Source organism: Plecotus auritus (assembly GCF_963455305.1).
Source record: "Plecotus auritus genome assembly, chromosome: 5".
NCBI classification, from domain to species: domain Eukaryota; kingdom Metazoa; phylum Chordata; class Mammalia; order Chiroptera; family Vespertilionidae; genus Plecotus; species Plecotus auritus.
The window spans coordinates 39,214,335-39,235,639 of NC_137776.1; the positions used below are offsets into that span (position 1 = coordinate 39,214,335).

The window sequence follows — 21,305 nt, forward strand, 5'->3', positions numbered from 1 at the left end:
TTTTTAAAAAAAGAAATCTTTAGGCATAAAGCCTTCATACAGGGTAATGAAGTTCTAGAGCACAAGGTCAGATATGATTGACTTTCTGGTGGATGTAGGACTCTTTCAATGCTCTTTAAATCAAATCTATTCAGTCCATTACCTTTCTCTCTCTGGGCTAGTAAAATGAAGATTTCCACAGGAAAAGTACATATACTAGCTTTTAAAATGTTTTAAAAATTCTTCATCACAATTTCCTTTGCATAGAGTGTTTTGATTAATGATAGCTTACTTACTCTTAGAATGTCTTTTATTGAAGGTGGAATAACATGTTTTCACTCACTTAAAATCCATGAATAAAATAGAAACGGTTAGCACATCGAAGGAAATGAACGCCCAAAATATCAAAGCTTGAATCATCTTGGCTGGAATTCTTAATTCCAGTCGATTTACCCAAATCCATGATTTGTTAAACACCTTTGGAACCATGTCTGATATATTTGACCAGAGGGAATAGCCTGTGGAGTGTGGCTGGGAAGAAACCGAGGGGAAAAGAACCGTGAGATGAAAAAGTGGTAGAATGTTTCCAAGAAGGGGTGGGGTTTAGGGTGGAGGCCAGAAAAAAAAAATGGGAGCGCTCCTCCATTCATTGAACAAACATTTATTTTTTGCCTCCCACACGCCCGGGCCTCTCGATTCGCGTCTTCTCCGGATGGGTGCTCTTGGCGGACAAATTCCGGGTTCGGATTATCTCAGGAACTGGAGTTGCCCTCGCTTCCGACCTCCTGCCTCACAAACCGCCTGCAGGCGGGGGAGTTAGGACGGGATGCGGAGCGGCGATGCCCGCCACGCAGAGCACAGCATCTGCCGCGTTCAGCCCGAGCGTCTGTCAAACTGTGGGCGGAAACGGGCGTGGAGCCGCCAGCCCACTCCCGGGAGAACCTCTCCCGAAGCCCGCGCCCCGCCCCGGGCTCCCGCGGGTTCCTTGAGGGAGGGGTGCGCAAAGGCAACTTTTGGGAACTAGAAGGAGAGGGGTGTAGGGTGAAGCGGGACAAGCGTGGAAATGTTACTCGATCCCGGTTCAGGACTCCTGGTCGAAAGCAGGCGCAGCGGGCGGGCCGGGCCGGGCCGGGTCTGAGCCAGCGCCGAGTTCTGAGCGGCGGCGGCGAGGCGGGGCGGAGCGAGGCCCGCAGGTGCAATTCCCCGTCCTGCCTCGCGGGGGCGCCGGCGCGGCCGATCAGGTGACCGAGCGCTCGTCCGGGGCTGCGGGAAGCGGCCTCGTTCTCAGCCGGCGGAGACGCCGCCGCCGCCGCCGCCACACCTAGTGGAGGAGCCCGGGAGGGCGGCTCGGTGGGGGCTGGGGCGGAGAGCGCCGGGGGTGGGGACGGAAGGGCGGCGGGCGGAAGGCCGGAGGCTGTCGGGGCGCGGGCTGCTGCGGGGAAGGGACCCCTAGGTGTCCGCCGCGCCTCGCTCTGTCACCCGCGCGGAATTGGGGCGTCAGGGCCATGGGCGTGCTGCCCTGAGGCGGAGGTCGCGGGCGGGAGGGGAGGAGGCCCGAGAGAGGCTGCGGCGGCCGCGGGCCGGGGACCGGGCGCGAGGAGGCCGGCGGCGGCGCCACCACCAGCACCACCATGTCGCGCTCCGTGCTGCAGCCCAGTCAGCAGAAGCTGGCGGAGAAGCTCACCATCCTCAACGACCGGGGCGTCGGTATGCTCACCCGGCTCTACAACATCAAGAAGGTGCGCCCGGGCCGGCGAGGCCGCGGCGGGGCGGCGGGTGGGCGGGCGGGCGGGCGGCCGGGGTGCGGGGGGGGGGGGGTCCGGTGGGGGGAGGCCCCGGGGAGGGGCCGCAGGCGGCGTCCAGGGCCGAAATCCCGGCGTCGCCGCGTCAGGCCCGGCCCGGGGTCGCGGGGATGCGCCGCGGCCTAATGCAGAGTCCCGGGCGCCTCCCCCGGCGGCTCGCTGGCCTGCGGAGGCCGAGAGAAGCCATTTCCCCGCTCCCAGCGGCGGATCCGGCCGGGTCGGCACCGGGCGAGGGGCGCTGCAGCTGCCGCCGCCGCCTTCGCCCCGTGCCCGGCACCCTCGACCCGGAAGGGGTCTGCAGGGAAAGGACGGGGTTGGGGTGGGGTAGGAAAAGTTGGGGGTTCCATAGCTGAGGTTATTAGGAATCTACCATTGATAGCGCTTTTTTTTTTCCTCAGTGTTTTGGTGTGTAAGTGTAGGAATGTGGGGAGGGAATGGCTCCTCAGGATGGATGGACTCCGCATCCCCCGCACTTCGCCACTTTCTTCTAGATCGCTAGATAAAAGCCACGTGAGAGCGTGTTGACGAGGTGCAGTTATTTCATTTTGAAGGTGGAGAGGAGGGGGAGGCGAGGGTGGGACCAATTTTCTTCTGAAATACTTCTGGGCTGTGAGTCACTAGAACAGGAATAACAACCTTCCCTCCCTCCCCTCTGTACTCCTCCTCATCTTAGTTTTCTAAGCCTGTCTAATAGTACCGAAACACCATTTCTTAAAGTTTGGCTTCTGTACAAAATAAAAACGGTAAATATGTGGCTACTACCACTGATCTAGAGCATATTCTTATAATTTCAGTCGCTATAGCTAATAGGCCCATTGAAAGTCTTTACAGAGCTTCATCAGATTAAGGAATAGTAGCCTGAGTTGGAGTTAAGAAAAATAGATGTAACGAGATAACATATATATGTACATATGTATACACAGACACACATATATAACTTTGTCTTAGGAGGAAACCAAAATCTTATTCCTTGTAAGACAAGGTAGGTAAGTTTAAAGAATTTGGTAAAGAGAATTAAGTTTTTTGGGTACCTTAGAGTTTCCAATGTGTATTTAATAAAGAGCTAATATGCTAATTAGACGGAACAGCAGAAGACCGTCCAGACAACCTTCCAGACGAAGCTGGGGCTGTGAGGGCCCGGGCTGCAAGGGCCCAGCCCCTGGCACGAATTTCGTGCATCGGGCCTCTAGTATCTTCATAATTATTGTTGGCTTTTTAATATATCACACGTATTTCCTTTTAGTTTAATCATAGCAATAGATTAGGGCTGCTGAAGTAAGCATGTATTTTTTGAAATTCATATCATGGGGTTCAAGTATAAAACTGGTTTATTTCAACAATTTGATGCAGACACTGTAATTCTAAAGGAAAATACTGTCCTGGCTTAATGGTGATAAATTTTGTATAAGGATAGCTGTGTTCCGGTTGCTCACCTGGATGAAAGAGGATTGGTTGCCTCTAAATCCAGTGCAGTCGGGAGAGTAACATGCCTACTAGTTTGTTACAGTTTATGTGGCAGGGGCTCAGTGTTATTACAAAGAAGCCCTCTGCAATTACCAAAGAGCCTTGGTTATAAATTTATGTAGGTTGAAAATATTTAATTTTAGAGATTTTTACTTACAGGTTGCATTTACCTGAACTTTTTTTGTGAGATTACATTCGTTAACAAACTTGGAAATTGGTTTCTATATGAACTTTATCCCAAAACACCAAGCATGTCAAACATCACTAAAAGTTACTAGACCTGTGGTATTGTGGTTAAAGGAAATGGTTATGATGGTTTTCAGAAGAGGAAGTGAGAGTAACATCAAAAGTGATTTGGGTATTTGGGCAAAATACCCTTTTTTAAAGCATACATTATACATTTTTATACACCCTAACTTTACATACCCCACCTTCATAAATTAAATAAGATTAAACTAAATTCTGGGCATTTGAATTATTATAATTTCAGTTAACTGCTTTTTCTCAAAAGCATATTTTCTTTCACTTCCTGTTTTGAGAAACTTCAGGCTCTTGTATTATTGAACTAGTAAAATTTAAAATGAGTTGAATATAATCATTATATCCAAGTGTCAAATATTTTGAGTTATTGAAATGTTATGTATTTCAGCACTTAACATATTTGTAGTTTGTTGAAAAATATTTTGTCTGCCTTGTCTGATTGTGAGTTCCCTCTGGGCAGGGACAGTGTTACTCATTTTCTAATTACTGGTACTTTGGGATTTATCACGTCTATGAGAACTTAAAGGCCTTGTTGAAATGAATGACTACAATATCTGATATATGTGTGTGTGTGTGTGTGCGCGCACATATATATATATATATATATATATATATACACATATATATATAATTCTCTAGTTTTAATAATAGATTTGGGTTTGCACTCATGTAATTTTGCATACAGATACATCAGATTTTGAATCTTTTAGCCTATGTAGAGGTGTCTATAAGACAGGCTAGGGATTGAAACATTTGTTCAAAAATCTTGCCAAAAAAAAAAAAAAAAAAAGAATAAGATCTGTTCACCATGTGTTTATATGGCTCATGCTTTCTGCATTTTTATGACAGTGTAAACCACATAATCGTTTCAATCTCAGTCTCTTACAGTCCTCAAAAAAACCTTCCACCATATAATACATGTCTGCCAATCAGTTATATTTTTATTAATGCATGTGTGCATTAGATTGTCTATCAGATCTGATTACTTTGCTCTGTTTGCAAGTGTGCAATGGAAATACTTGAGTGAGTATATGAAAAATACTTCGGTGACCTATAATCAAGAATGTGCTTTAATGCTCATTAGGGGGAATGTAATATGGTTACTGAAAAATGTTTCCCATTTAAAAAAAAATTTCCATCAGTTGTGAAATTTTTGAGATCTTAGTATGTACAGGTTATGGAAATTTTAGAGAACTTGTCTAATCAGAGATGTAGGAACATATAAAGGAGGATTTTAGGGAAAAGACATGAAAGTGGTAGGTAGTTTTTACATTTAAATTTAGTTTTTTCTGAATTCCTTAAAGTTTTATTTTTTATTTTTATTATTATTTTTGTTTGTTTTTATTGATTTCAGAGAGGAAGAGAAAGGGATAGAGAGGTAGAAACATCAATGATGAGAGAATACCATTGATCGGCTGCTCCTGCACACCCCACACGGGATCGAGCCCGCAACCCGGGCATGTGCCCCTGGCCAGAATCAAACCCAGGAGCCTTTATCTGCAGGCCGGCGCTCTATCCACTGAGCCAAACCAGCTAGGGCTGAAGTTTTATTTTTTTATTAAAAATGTCTTCCCTTTTCGCCAAAACCGGTTTGGCTCAGTGGATAGAGCGTCAGCCTGCGGACTGAAAGGTCCCGGGTTCGATTCCGGTCAAGGGCATGTAACTTGGTTGCGGGCACATCCCCAGTAGGAGGTGTGCAGGAGGCAGCTGATCGATGTTTCTCTCTCATCGATGTTTCTGACTGTCTATCCCTCTTTCTTCCTCTCTGTAAAAAATCAATGGAATATATTAAAAAAAAAAAATGTCTTCCCTTTTCCACACCTAATAATACCACTCATTTATGTAGTGTTTTTTAATATTTTTCAGGCTACTTATATCTGTGAATGTGGCATGGCAGGCAGTTTGGTGATGGGTGGTAGAGTACTGGACCAGAACTTAGGAGGTCTGCATTCCAATATTCAGTCTGACACTGTCCTGTAACATTAAGTAGGTATCTTGACTTCCCTGAGCTTCTTTTCTCCTCATCTATGAAATGGGAGAAAAATACCTGTAAAAGGAATGCTAAAGTCGATTCCAGCTCTGATTATGTTATCTTTACAAGTTCATTGTCAAGTAGCAGGGAAGAAGTTATGGCTCATTTTATACAGGAACTTGAGCTCTAAGTTTAGTTTTCTGTAATAAGGGATAGTAATGCTCTGCCTACTTCACTGGATTGTTTATGAAGATAAAAGACAATAACAATGTGAAAATTGTTTAATAAAATGTCTAGGAATATAAGATAGCACTTATTTAGGAGTCTCAGCAATCTTTTGAGCAACATGTTTTTCTGAAATTTTACCGTTATTTAGCAGACACATTCCCAAATCCCAAAAGAAAACATTTTTTTTTTTTTTTGCTGAGTTTAAAAAATATTGTTTGTTGTTGTTTACTCTTTCTTGTTTTTTCTGTCTCTTTTTCTGCATCCCCAACATGAACTTGTTAACTCTGTGCCAAAAAGGTCTCGGTTAATACTTGCATATTTTTGCTCTTGTTCAATTATTACCTCAACTCTATAAAGGACAGAAAAGACCCATCCCAACTTTTTTAAAAATGAAATATTTTTGCAGATTTCAACACTTTTACATTTTTTTCTTGCTTAAAGCAACATTTTTTCCCCACAGCCATTTTCCCATGATTATGGATAAATTTATTTTATGGGGGAAAAATCCATAGAATAGCAGTGTAAAAGTGAAAGTTTTTGTCTGGTTTCTACTTATCTAATGGACAAAAAAAGATGCATGTGAAGGATGCAGTGCAAGGTAAAAGGAGGGTGACCAGCTTCAGCCCTCGCTTTCACTGTTATGTTTCTCTTCATAAGATTTTTTTTCTCCCGGTAGGATTTCATTATCAAGAGCCTTAAACATGTTAAGAATAAAACATTATCTCTCCGCAAATCTGAATTTAAATGATATATTATTTATTTAAACAAGTCCTATTATGTCTGTTTGTAACTTTATTTTTAAGGAAGTGCTTGTAAAAATGAAGATTTGACCATTGTTACTCTGGATGGTAGGCTAAGGGGATAAAGAGCACTGAAAAATACTTAAGAAAAAATTGTTTTTAGTTTTTGAAGTGGCAGTGATAGATTATCTTGTGTTTGTGGAATTGTTAAATAACTTAAATATTAAAAACTTTAAAATAATTGCAAAAGTAGCACATGTGTATTATAAAAAAAAACAACAGAATAGAAACATGTGACTTCAAAAATTCTCTGCCTGTCTATCTATCTCTTTTAAAAATAAGCCATATATACTTGTAACTTTTTCTGTATAATTGCTAACATGTGCATGAGTACTTTATTACATTATGATTAAATTAGGGTCTTTACAAAAATAAAATTTAAAAAGAAGCATGGGGTAGTTTACATACAAATGAAATTGTCCTAATCTTTTGCTTATATACTTACATTTAAAGAATATTAAAGGAATGGACATATTTAGCTAGCTACACCCAATATGTTAAAAATGAGGCCCAGATGAAAAAGTTTGTCAGTGTTGAAAGTTCTTGTCCTTACTAGTTAGGATGATTGAAAATCTAATTCATATTCTTGTTTGATGATTTACTAGCAATGTTAGTATTAAGTAAAATTCCAGTAATAATTTTGGTGCAGGTTTAGCAGATGTACATTTTGTATGTTACTAGAATTAAATAGTTTCATCTCTTTTTTAAACCCAAAATTTTATTTTTTAGCGAGAGAGAGGAAGGAAGGGGATAGAGACATAGAACATGGATGAGAGAGAAACATCATCAATCTGCTGCCTCCTGCACGCCCCCTGCTGGGGATAGAGCCCCTAACCTGGGTATTTGCCCTGACCAGGAATTGAACTGGTGACGATTTGGTTCCTGGGTGGATGCTCAACCACTGAGCCATGCTGGCTTGGCAAGTTTCCTCTCTTTATGTCCAGTAAAAATAATGTGTAATTAAAGTAATGCCAGATGCCATTTATTGAGGCCTTACTGTATGTTTAGTATTTGGATTTTTTAAAATTTGTCCTTATATCTGTGATGTAAGTATCCATTAAATATACGTATAAAGCCATTGAATTTGCAGCAGTTAAATAATTTGCTCAATTCTTACTCTAGAAAATAAGAATTTGGATTGGCACTGTTATTTCTTGGCCCCTGAATCTGAGCTCTTAAATTATTTTTACCATTAGATATATAGTCACTAGTGAAATATTTGTGGGAGATAAAGAATTTTGAAGACACAGTAGCCTTAAAGAAAATATGTAATTATATTACAGAAATAACTGTTTTCTTTACTATAGACTATATCTGTATGAACTTCGTATGGATTTGTATGCAAAAAACCATTAAGTTTATACTATCAGTAGAGTGATTATTTATTGATTTTTAGAGAGAGGAAGGAAGTGGGGAGTGAAAAAAGAGAGAGAGAGAGAGGGGAAGAGGGGGAGAGCCCGAAAGAGAAAGAGAAACATTGATTTGTTCTACTTATTTATGCATTCATTGGTTGAGTCTCCTGACTGGAGATCCAAAACCTGCAACCTTTGTGTGTTGGAAGGATGCTCTAACCAACTGAGCTACCTGGCTAGGGCCAGAGTGATTATTATTATTATTTTTTAAAATATATTTTATTGATTTTTTAGAGAGAGGAAGGGAGAGGGATAGAGAGCTAGAAACATCAATCAGCTGCCTCCTGCACACTCCCCACTGGGGATGTGCCCGCAACCAAGGTACGTGCCCTTGACCGGAATCGAACCTGGGACCCTTGAGTCCGCAGGCCGACGCTCTATCCACTGAGCCAAACTGGTTAGGGCCAGAGTGATTATTAATGGAGACTTCTGTTTAGCTCTGTAATGTATAAAATGAAAAATAGTTTAGCATTAGGAATTTTAAAATTCAATTTATTCAAAAAATTTTGGGGAGATTTATTTTATATTTACTTTTCATATTTACACATTTTTCTCTGTGATTATTCCTGAAGTTTAGTCCCTGACATATTAAAATGTGCAAACTGAGCCCTAACCGGTTTGGCTCAGTGGATAGAGCGTCGGCCTGCGGACGAAAGGGTCCCAGGTTCGATTCCGGTCAAGGGCATGTACCTGGGTTGCGGGCACATCCCCAGTAGGGGGCGTGCAGGAGGCAGCTGATCGATGTCTCTCTCTCATCAATGTTTCTAACTTTCTATCCCTCTCTCTTCCTCTCTGTAAAAAATCAATAAAATATATTTTAAAAAAAATGTGCAAACTGAAAGGACTAACCATACAAATAATACTAAAGAAAATACACATAAAGCAGTACATACATATAAAGAGTACATATAAAGCAGAAAGGAAGGTGTAAACTAAAAGAAACAATGAAATAGCATTAATCTTCCTAATTTTAAGGATATGTGCAGTCATTTCCTCACTTGGAGATGTTTTCTTTTTAACTTACTAATTTCAGACATACTTTTTTCATTGTACATTTTGAATTCTAATCAAATGGTAATAATTTCATGTTGAAAAACCCTGCGATGTGAAATATAAGAAATGTAGTTCTTTTTCTTTCTGTCTTGGACTTGACAGAATTAGTAATACTACTTTCTAGTCCCAGGATGTGTTTTTTTTGTTGACTGGTTTTAATATTGTCTTTATTGGTAAATGTAGTAAAATCTTCATTTTGATCCTATTAGGAATTTGCAATACTTGTATTTAGACTTTGGTAAGTTGTTTACTTAATTTGACATGATGAGAAAATCTAATCATTTCTTCAAACAATATTGTACTGAAGTGTTTTAGTTAAATAAGTAAACAAATTTCATAAGCTCTTGAATTGTTAGTTTGTAAGTAGAGTGTATATATGCCAATTTCAAAGGAAGCTCTTGTTTTAAGTAAAAGAGCCTGTACTGGAAAATATTTTCTTATCACATAGTTGCTTATTGTAGATACTGAACAGTAATAAAACTACATCTTTAAAACTATTTTATAAGTCATATGAGCTATTTCAATTAATTCCAAAGGTTGAGGGTTTTCTTTTAGTTCATCCATTTATTCTTCATTTATTGAATGTCTTTTTGAATACAGGGAAACATACTTTAAAATGTAGTTTTCAATGCCAAGAAGTTCCTATCTTAGTGAAGTGTGTAAGTGTGGTTGTGGGAGTCTTGAGAAGGGAGTTAAAAATTCCAGTCTGGGGGAGATGGAAGGAAAAGATAGTTATATTTGTGTTACTTTTGATGTATGAATACAAGCTTCAGCCAGGCAATTCTTTGTAGCCAATTATTATTTAAGATTCCAGAGCTTTTATTCAGTAGAATATATAGATACAAAATAACCAAGGTTATAAAATATCTTATTAATGTCTAATGTCCTCCTTACAGGCATAAAACCTCTAAACTTCGTATCATTTTCCATACTTGCAGTACATTCTGTGGGTTGAGAGAGTTAGATTCTATATTAATTCTTAAAATTTTGGACAAGTTATTTAACTTTTTGGATTATAATTTTTTATTTGTAAATTGAGACCAGTGATTGTCAGGGATATGCAATATAATAATTTTGGAAGGTTTTTAAACATACACATATTTAGATCTTTTTATTTATTTAAAAATATTTTTATTGATTTCAGAGAGGAAGGGAGAGGGAGAGAGAGAAACATCAATGATGAGAGAGAATTATTGATCGGTTGTCTCCTGCACTCCCCACACGGGATCGGGCTCGCAACCCTGGTATGTGCCCTGACTGGGAATTGAACCTTGACCTCCTGATTCATAGGTCAATGTTCAACCACTGAGCCACGCTGGCTGGGCACATATGTAGATCTTGACCCAAACTTATTGATTAAGAAAAAGCCCCTGAAGTGGTGCTGATGTTATAAATCATTAAAATAAGTAAACTGTAAGTTATTAATAACTCAGATTTTACCTCAGGAAGAGCTGCTCATATATATATTTTTAGTTACTTGATTAAACTCTTACACAGTAAAGTTTGTGATTATGGGAAGTGAGTATGGTAGGCTATCATTTTTATTATTTGATAATCACTAATATTGTTAGAATGGATACCTGATTAAAATAAAATTGATTAGAGAGAGAAACAGCCTTCTGTATGTGCCCAACCAGGGATTGACCCCAAAACCTGGGTATGTGCCCTGACCGGGAATCGAACCCTCCACTTTTCCATGTATGGGGATGATGCTTCAACCAACGTGGGCCAGGGCTGGATAACTGATTTTTTACATAATTAGAATGTGAAAGATAATACATGTCATTAAAAAACTGAACACAGCCCAGCCAGTGTGATTCAGTGGTTGAGCATTGACCCATGAACCAGGAGGTTGATTGTTTGATTTCCAGTCAGGGCACGTGCCTAGGTTGCAAGCTGGATCCCCAGTAGGGGGCACACAGGAGGCAGCCAATCAATGATGTTTCTATCCTTTTCCCTTCCTCTAAAATCAATAAAAACATTTTAAAAAAACAACAACATAATTTGGAATCACTTTAGAATTCGGCACTACCTCAGGCATGTTTATGAAACTTGATTTGATTTGCATTCTATCACTGATGTAAGGAAATGCTAATCTGTAGCTATTTTTATTATTGAGACAAATTCTTAGTTATGTAGTTCTTAGTTACTCTTATAACTAGAGGCCCAGTGCACGAATTCGTGCATGGGTGGGGTCCCTCTGGGTGGCCTGCAGGGATTGGGCTGAAACCTGCAGTCCAACGCCTCCTGCAGCTCCTACCTGCCACTCCTGCTCATCCCAGCCCCACTGTGCCTGATGTGGGCTCGTACCCAATCAGTCCCATTCGGGAGAGGCTTGTGCTGCTGCAGCAGTGCTTGCCAGCCATGAGCCCTGCATCTGGTGCCCTCCCAAGGGGAGTGGCCTATGGGATCGGGCTGAAATCGGCTCTCTGACATGCCCCGAGGGGTCCTGGGGTCCCGGATTACAAGAGGGTGCAGGCCAGGCTGAGGGACCCCACTGGTGCACGATTGGGCCGGGGAGGGACTGTGGGAGGTCTCCAGGGCATGTCGGGCCCATCTTGCCCAGTCCCGATTGATCTCCTGGACCCCAGCAGCAAGCTAACCTATCGGTCAGATCATCTGCTCCTGGTGGTCAGTGCACGACATAGCGACTGGTCGACCAGTTGACTGTCTGCCCCCTGGTGGTCAGTGCACGTCATAGCGAGCGGTTGAGCAGCCTTAGCATATCATTAGCATATTACGCTTTGATTGGTTGTTCGGTTGTTCTGCCGTTTGGTCTATTTGCATATTACCCTTTTATTATGTAGGATTTTGGGGAAGTGGATTAATTGGAAGGTTAATTTATAAGAAATAACGTTAAACTGATAGTCTTGTCTGAGGAAAAGTCAGATATATTTTAATATGATATTGAAATGGAATTTACATAGTTGCCTTTTGTTCAGTCTGGTTAAAGATTAGGAAGTTCAAAATATCTTAAAGTAATTTTGTTGTATCTATGTGTGAGAATTAACAGAACTCTTAGTGCATTCCTATTTCCATTTGGAAAATATAGGAATGTTTGCATTGATTTTTATACTTTGGATTGGAAGGAAGTTAGGTGATATCTGAAGAATAGTTTCAATTTGAGTTGAAGTGCAAGTCTTCCAATAACAATTTATTCTTATTTTTGGCTACCGTTTCTTTTTAAGGTATGTAAAATTTCACCGATGGTTTGCTCCTATTTTTATAGTTGCATGTAGTCTTTATTTTTCCTTCTAGAATTATTTTAAGTTTATTTAGAAAGAGCACCAAGAAACTGATATGGTTGTCCTTACACAGTATTTCAATATATATGAATAGTATAACATCTATGAATCTATTGTATACTACAACTCGCTACTTAGAATACCTTTAAAATTGTAGCACCATATAGTTCTAATCTTGTTTTGGTATTCATAGTCTGCAGTGCATAAGTTCTCTACTGAAACGTATGTCAGAGTTTGACAATCATTGTTTACACGTAATTTTCTCTCTTTTTATTACAATGCTTCCCCAGCAAGGACAAGTTTGGAAGGTTTGCAAAGCTTTTCACCTTCCCTTTGCCCGCTTGCCCGCTTTCAGATCAGTTTCATGTTTCATAACTTCTCTTTCTGCAATCCACAACATAGCTATAGTAAACAATGAAAAAACATTAAATTGTAATACTGTATTTCTTCATACATAGTAGAGTGATATAAATTTTCAAGGAACACATCCTTTTAAAAATACAATAAAAAGAAGTGAAATAGGAACGTTAAAGTTTTATTAATTCCCTAAGAAATAACATCTCACTAGCAAGCAGTTAATTGTCACATAATGAAACAGTAAGCAGTATTGAAAATTATATTCGGTATTACTGATAGTTCAGATAAAAAGTTCTAATGATACCTTACATTTATGTAATGCTTTACAGTTTACTATAGAGAATGCTGTACTACTGAGGTGATAAAAATGTAAACATTTCCATTTGTTCTGTGCTTATGAGGTATATATAGAACAGATGTAGATTTATTGTTTGAAGTGCTGCTGGTCTGATGGAAAACACTGCTGTAACTCAGATGTTCAGAGGAACAGACAACACACTTTAGTACTATAAAGACAGTTTTAGCAGCTTCCGGTTCTTTTGAACTAGGGCTCTTGTTTAAAGTGAATGAGGAAAACATTTTGGAGAGACATGTAAACAAGCTTTTACTTTATAACACTTAGAAACATTTCCAGTATTTTTCTGAATATTTAATTTTGTAATATTTTATTAGCTTCAGATGAATACAATCCTACCTCAAACCAAGAACTTTTTTTCTTTTTCTTTTCTTTTTTTCTTTTTTTTTTAGGTTTGAGCTTTTTCCTTCACTGCTGTTCTGCGTTAACTGCTTTAAAACTTTCCATGCATTTTTTTTCAGTAGAAGAACATCTCTGTACTGTCTCCCATTGCATATTTCAGCTGTGACAGTCCCTGCACTTTGCCTATTCATTTTATCACCTGCTCACCAAAAACAATAAATATCTCTCTAAATTCTGATTACAGATTTACTATTGTTCCTTGGTTTTAGAAGGATGCACTTCACTTTTTTAATTACTGTTGTTTTATAGGCATGCGGAGACCCCAAGGCAAAGCCATCCTACCTTATTGACAAAAATCTGGAATCTGCTGTGAAATTCATAGTCAGAAAGTTTCCTGCTGTAGAAACCCGCAACAACAATGTAAGTCATCTAAATTTTTGTATTACTTTATTTAGCCATTAAGGGAAAGTAATGACCAGTAGACTGCTTGAAGTAGCTCTGATTTGTCTACTTTCTTATATTTGGATATACAAATTACATACATTGATTAAGGGTTTTTAGAGACAATGTTCTTATCTCTGAAACTGGGAAAAATGACTCTGAACTACATGCCATTTTATTACACACAACATAATATCTTAATTTCTTATGCACTTCCCTTTCAAGTTGCAACAGAGAGTAAGGTAATAGATATGTATATATTCCGAATATTTGCATGACTAGTTGGGGAGTTTTTTCATATAGTTATAATTTATCTTTGTTTTGATGTTAGTGTCTTTTTAAAATTTATCTTTATTGTAGGAAGTAGAGCTTGTATTGTTTTTAGTAATTAGGTTTAGTTTTAAAATATATTTATTTCTTTAGTATCTTTATAACTGAGAAACTCATTTCTCAAATTTAATAATATAATAAGGTGATATTGTTAAGATCTTTATTATCCCATATTACTTTTCTCAGATGAGGAAATTTTTCTTAGTATATTGAAATATAATCATATTAAAAATCTTCCTGATAAATTTATATATCTTTTGGTAGTTATTTATAATAACATCAATGAATATCTAATTTTAGAAAATTAGAGTTGTTTTTCACCTTACCACGGTCTTTTCATGTAAATTTTATTGGCTTAGAATCTTTCTGCATATCCTCTCTTTTACTTATTTTTGTCTTTGATAGCCTCATGTTATAATCTTTACTATCTTTTTTCTTTATGTACAAACTTAGTCTAGAAATTTCCTCTTACATATTATCTCCCTACTTTTAATATTTTGTTACCTTTTGGTTTCCTCAAATTATGTATGCTCATTGAAGATTTGTAGTTAGCCTGTTGACACCACTTTTACTTTAAAACATTTTAATGGAGAGGGAAAAATACCAGTCGGAATTGATAAAATAAGTCTGGTAAAGTGATTTTTAAAGAATTTTTTTAAAAAAGTGTGTGTTTTTTTTTAAGTACAGGTTAATAAGGCCTCTCTTTGTTTCATAGAAGATTATGTTTTATCGTTGGTATGTCACGGTATCTCAGTTCCTCATTACAAATGGGTGATTCAAAGCATACACTTAATAAGAACACTATTATTTGTTTGGAGAGCTCTTAGTTATTGACATTAATTAGCTAATTTATCTGAGAGATTATATACTCAGTCTGAATGAGAAAGATTTTATAATGAAAATCTGTCTTACATTTAATTTCATATAGTGCACCTCTTTCTCATGGCTCAAAATCTCTGAGCTCTTTAGAGAATCTTTTAAAATGAATTTTTATATAGTACTAGAGGCGCGGGTACAGTCCCTAGGCCTGGTCTGCAATTGGGGCCATCTTTCTCAGCTGCCTGCAGCTGGCCCCACCCCCCCCCCCCCCACCCACCCCTGGTTCGCTGTTTGCCATTGGGTGATCGGTGGGTGCCTGATGGCCAGGGGAAGGGACTGAGAGGTCAGCTGTTCCCGCCCACTTGCCAGCCCCGCCCATGAAGTGGGTGGTCATCAGGTGACCGGAGCCTGCCGGCTGGGGAAAGGTACCAAGAGGTGATCAGTGCACCTCATAGTGACTGGTCCAGCAGTCATTCTGGTTGTTCGGCTGTTAGGGTCAATTTGCATATTACACTTTTTATTATATAGGATAGAGGCCTGGTGCATGGGTGGGGGCCGGTTGGCCTGCCCTGAAGGGGGCCCAGATCAGGGTAGGGGTCCCCGCTGGGATGGGGCTGGCCTGGGCGAGGGGCTGCAGTGGTTTGCAGGCCGGCCACATCCCCGATTGGGGTGGGGTCCCTGCTGGGGGGCGGTGCCAGCCTGGGCAAGAGGCCGTGGGTGGTTTTTGCAGGCTGGCCATGCCCCCAGCTTTGTCAGGAAGGATGTCCGGAAGATGTCTGGTCTAATTAGCATATTACCCTTTTATTAGTATAGATGTATGTGTAAGTTTCCATCAGAATAAGCATAGTTCAGAAGAATGAGGTCTTAGCAAATTGGCAAGATCTGCTTAAATATATAATCACTTGAATGGTGGCAAAACTTTTGTTAAAAAGCAAATAAGGAATTTTTGCTGTTCTTGATTTGCTGGGCAAACTGTTAATAATAGTGCTGTTTTTTTGTTTTGTTTTTTTTAAAATATATTCTATTGAGTTTTTACAGAGAGGAAGGGAGAGGGATAAAGAGTTAGAAACATCGATCAGCTGCCTCCTGCACACCCCCCACTGGGGATGTGCCCGCAACCAAGGTACATGCCCCTGACCGGAATCGAACCTGGGACCCTTCAGTCCACAGGCTGACGCTCTATCCACTGAGCCAAACCGGTTTCGGCAATAATGCTGTGTTGTTTTTTTTTCAATAGTTTTTACTTCTCAACTTGGAGCACAAATTGATTTTTAAATAAACAGCTTTAGTGAGATATTTGTGTATCATACAGTTCACCCATTTAAAGTATACAATTCAATGGTTTTTAGTGTATCCACAGAGTTGTGCATCTATCACCACAATCAATTTTAGAACATTTTCATCATCCCAAAAAGAAACCTTGGACCCATTAGCAGCCAGTCCTGCCAACCCCCAGTCCTTAGGCAAACACTAATGTATTTTATGTCTGAATGTCTATTTTGGAACTTTCAAATAAATAGAATCATGTGCTATGTGGTCTTTTTTGACTGGCTTCTTTCACTTAGCATAAGGTTTTCAAGGTTTATCCAAGTTGTATCATGTATCAGTATACTTCATTTCTTCTTATTGCCAAAAAATATTCCATTATATAGATGTACCACATTTTATATATCCATTCATCAGTTGATGTTTCTGCTTTTTTGACTATTATGAATAAAACTGCTATGAAGATTTGTGTAAAAGTTGTGTGAACATGTTTTCATTTCCTTTGGATATACAGGTGGGCAAAACTAGGTTTACAATTGTGAGTACATGAAACAATTTATTCTTGTACTAGAGGCCCGTTGCATGAAATTCGTGCATGGGTAGGATCCCTAGGTCTGGCTGGTGATCAGGGCTGATCTGTGGGGTGACAGGTGGGGTGATCAGGGAGCCCCCGCTGGCACCTGCCTTGGCTGGCCTGGGGCCTGCGGGTGGGGGGCAGGTCCTGCATTGAGTGTCTGCCCCCTGGTGGTCAGTGTGCGTCATAGCCACTGGTTGTTCTGCCATTCGGTCAATTTGAATATTAGGCTTCTATTATATAGGATTATTATGTATTAGTTATTGTATTATTTTCCATACAACTGTAAATCTACTTTTGCCCAACCATTTATATACCTAGGGTGGAATTGCTGGGTCATGCGGTGATTCTGTATCTAACCTATAAAATCAATTGTTCAAAGTTGTTGAATGTTATGACCATTTATAGAATTTACTCTGATTGTTTTGTTTGCAAACTCTGTTTTGTCATATGGCCTTTACAGCTATTCTGTGTAGTGAATGCTATTCTGTTGTGTTTTTTATCTGCTTAACCCTTATATAATTGGTATTTGTGAAGTTTTGTGATCTCAGTTTTGATCTGGGCCTGACAAAATTCTTGTGAGAAGTTCCTAGCCAGCTTGGGTTAGGAAGTAAGAAATGAGGAATTCAGTTTTATTTTTTTTTAAACTCATAGACATAGTTCATGGAGGTTTAAGGACTGGGAATAATAGTAGCATCAGAGATTGTTAGGAACTTGAAGATTTCTGGCTACTGTGCGGAAGAAATGGTATTAATACCACCGTAGGCTTTTTTCTTCTTATTCCTGGTTTTGAGTCATCACAAAGTATACTTATTTTATTTCAGGGGTCAGGGAGAATGACTGGTTAGCACTATTTCTGTTTTGATTCATGCCATACCAGCACTACTTGTCCCCAATTTCAGAAAAGGCATTCTTCATGAGAAGAGAGAGATTTTGTCAGTGAAAAATCCAGCAGAATTTTTTTCCTGAAGTTTATAAAATAGATCCTTATTTTGCAGCCAGGAATTGTTAATTCTTGATTATTTCTTTGGTAACTGTTCCCACCCCTATACTTTTCAATCCCATTAGAAGTTGTGAGCACATAGATATCTGGTATACAACAAAGGAGGGCATTTTGGACAGATAGCAGTATTGGTCCTTAACATGGCTTTCAACAGTGATGATGTTGGATTCTGTTCAGTCACTTTTACTGTCTTGCTCAGGCCCCTTTGTGACCAGTTTTAAATTTTTATACCCAATTCTGGATTTAGGGAATGTCTGGGCCAAGGAATTGTTTTGTTTTCTGGGACATAGTGTTGAACTAAATGCTTCTTAAGCTTCAAAGCAGATGAAATAAGTAAAAGTCAAATAAAGACATACCAGTTTTATAAGTATAGCAGCCACTTGTGGAGTGTCTAGTATTTGACAGGCTATGTATTTTAATAGTTATTAGATTTTCTCATTTAATTTCAGATTAAGGAAATCATTTCTCAGCTGAGAGATTGTCTAATTTGTCTATAATATGATATCTTCCATTATTTTGAAAGTGGAACCGTCAAATGGATTTATAATTTGTTTCCCATAGCTTTCTTTTTTTTAAATCCTCACAAGAGGATATGTTTTTATTGATTCTAGAGAGAGAGAAAGGGAGAGGGAAGGAGGTAGGGAGGGAGGAAAGGGGAGAGAGGGGTGGGAGATCAATGTGCGAGAGAAACATTGATCGATTGCCTCTTGCACATACCCCAACAGAGGATCAAACCCAAAACCTAGGTATGTGCCCTGATGGGGAATCAAACCTGTGACCTTTCAGAGTGCTGGACAACACGCCAACCAACTGAGCCACACTGGCCAGGGCTCCCATAGTTTTCTTTCTTTTTTTTTTAAAAAATATATTTTATTGATATTTCACAGAGAGGAAGGGAGAGGGATAGAGAGTTAGAAACATCGATGAGAGAGAAACATCGATCAGCTGCCTCCTGCACACTCCCCACTGGGGATGTGCCCGCAACCAAGGTACATGCCCTTGACCGGAATCGAACCTGGGACCTTTCAGTCCGCAGGCGGACGCTCTATCCACGGAGCCAAACCGGTTTTGGCTCCCATAGTTTTCTTGTGAGCATATAGAGGGGAATCTGTTATGGATTCCCCTGGATAGAGAAAATAGTAGAAACTCCTTTTTTTATTAACAGGTAAAGATTGTTTTGCCCAAGAAATTTTAAGCAAATATTCAGATGTATGTTACAACTTTTTAATGAAATTTTTGTTCTAAAATTTTAAAACTTAATTTCCCCCTCCATCTCCCTATGTTGTATTTATATCCAAAAGCTCGTTTGTGGTTTTGAAACAGTAAAAATATCTGGCACAAAAGCGTCATTATGGAACTTCCTTATTTGTTGTATATTTTAGTATAACATTTTTCATATTATTCCCAAAATAATGGGAAAATGATATAAATTACTGTCGATGTATGTTGAATCAGGCCTGAACTCCCTAAGAATGAAGATGTTAGTGAGAAGGGTGCCACAAGAGTAATTTAAGGGTTCTAGACCAGGGGTGGGCAAACTTTTTGACTCGAGGGCCACAATGGGTTCTTAAACTGGACCGGAGGGCCGGAACAAAAGCATGGATGGAGTGTTTGTGTGAACTAATATAAATTCAAAGTAAAGGAGCGGAGGGGAGAGCAAGAGAACCCTCCGCTCTTTCGGCTCCGCGGGCCGGATAGAACAGCCGAACGGGCCGGATCCGGCCCGCGGGCCGTAGTTTGCCCACGGCTGTTCTAGACTGTGGTATAGGCCATTATTAAAATAAATTGAAAAATAAGTTTTCAAACTTATAGGAATATTTTATGTTATAGTTATTATTTACCTCTTCTCTCAAGGAACACAGTATTATAAGATACTATAATAAGTTATATATATATATATTTAAATATACTTTAAAATATTTTTATTGATTTCAGAGAGGAAATGAGAGGAGAGAGATATAGAAACATTGATGGTGAGAGAGAATCATTGATTGGCTGCCTCCTGCATGTCCTGCAACCCGAGCGTGTGCCCTGACCAGGAATCCTGCTTCATAGGTTGACGCTCAACCATTGAGCCATGCTGGCTGGGCTTAAATATACTTTTATTGATTTATGAGAGGAAGACAGAGGGAGAGAGAGAGAAACATCAGTGATAAGAGAATCATTGATCAGTTGCCTCCTGCATGCTCCCTACTGGAGATCAAGCCTGCAACCCAGGCATGTGCCCTGACCATGGTCTTCTGGTTCATAGGTTGAAGCTCAACCACTGAGCCACACCGGCCGGGCAAGTTATATTTTTATTTAAGCTTACAAGGTCACTCAGGGATATACAAAATAAAGTGACTCTAAAACTATCATGATTGGCATTCTAAAGTTAGTTCAGAGACACAGTGTTAGAGTCTGTTTTTAAACACCATATTTTCTCTCTAGTGCTTGGCATGTAAGAGGTACTAAATACATGTTTGATGAGTGAATGAACCATCTTGATAGGCTTTAACTTAGCTAACTTTTCATTCACTCAAACTTTGTCTTAGATCTATGTCAGGGCCCAAACTGATTAACACCTTTTAAAAACTTTTTGTTATCAGTTAAAAAATAACTGTACTTTGTAGTAGAACTAAACAAATACATCTCATTAATGCTTTAGTAAAAGTAACCTGGAAAAAGAATGAAAGTCCCAGCTTCTTAAACATGTATTTTGGGGGTGGGATGGTGATATTGGGGATGGTTATAGAGAGGCCCTTTACACATGCACTGTGGTTTGGTTAGGAGTGGAAGGAAAGGGTAAGGAAACTAATCTGCTCTGAGTTAATCTTTAAGAGGGCATTCTTTGTCTTGTGGTGGCTTCTGTTCTGATGGTTGTATATTGTAAGAGGATAGACTTTGGAATCAATAAAACAGAATTTGAGTTCTGGTCTTTCCACTTAGCTGAATGATTTTGGGCAAGTCATTTAACATCTCAAGTACTCTGCTCTTATCTCTAAAATGGTGATAATACCAGTCTCAAGAAACAATTTATATTTTTACTAGTATGTTGTCAAGATTGTTACTGATTTCTTTTGGTTTTGTAATCATAAATGTTCTGAGATTGAATTATATGCTGACTTTATTTTATTTTTCAAATTTTTATTGATTTCAGAGAGGAAAGGAGAGGGAGATAGAAACATCAATGATGAGAGAGAATCATTGATTGGCTGCCTCCTGCATGCCCCCTACTGGGGATTAAGCCTGCAACCCACGCATATGCCCTGACAGGGAACCGAATTGTGACCTCTTGGTTCATAGGTTGATGCTCAACCACTGAGCCACATCGGCTGGGCAGAATTCTTAAATTTATCTATCCTAATCATACCACTTCTGTATAAGATTTCCTTTTTTCCTGGAGTCCACTCTCCTTTAACCCTCTGTCTTCTAACTCTCCTCTGGACAGTTTGCATAAGCCTGCTGCATAGCTTTCATCCTGGGACATAGTTCTCTTTATTGTCCTGAATGTAATGCTTTTCACTAGAGCTTTCACACTGAGTTTTCATGGAGTTTGGAAATCCACTGAAATTATGTATAGAATTTATGTATAAATGTATTTTTCAGCTTTCTTGTTCTTT

At 39.3% G+C, this 21,305-nt stretch overlaps 1 protein-coding gene across 5 annotated transcripts in view; it reads left to right on the forward strand.

Annotated features, from left to right (window-relative positions):
• The first annotated feature begins 632 nt into the window (after nt 1-632).
• Nucleotides 633-21,305, forward strand: part of NCKAP1 (NCK associated protein 1) — a 107,889-nt gene continuing 87,216 nt past the window's right edge. For 3 of the 5 annotated variants that reach the window (XM_080668450.1, XM_080668454.1, XM_080668451.1), the window contains exons 1-3: nt 633-1,718; nt 12,507-12,524; nt 13,580-13,690. In XM_080668450.1, coding sequence (XP_080524576.1) covers nt 1,611-1,718; nt 12,507-12,524; nt 13,580-13,690 — 237 coding nt within the window. In that variant the 5' untranslated portion in view covers nt 633-1,610. The remainder of the gene's footprint in view (nt 1,719-12,506; nt 12,525-13,579; nt 13,691-21,305) is intronic. The other 2 variants (XM_080668452.1, XM_080668453.1) reach the window with 1 other exon arrangement.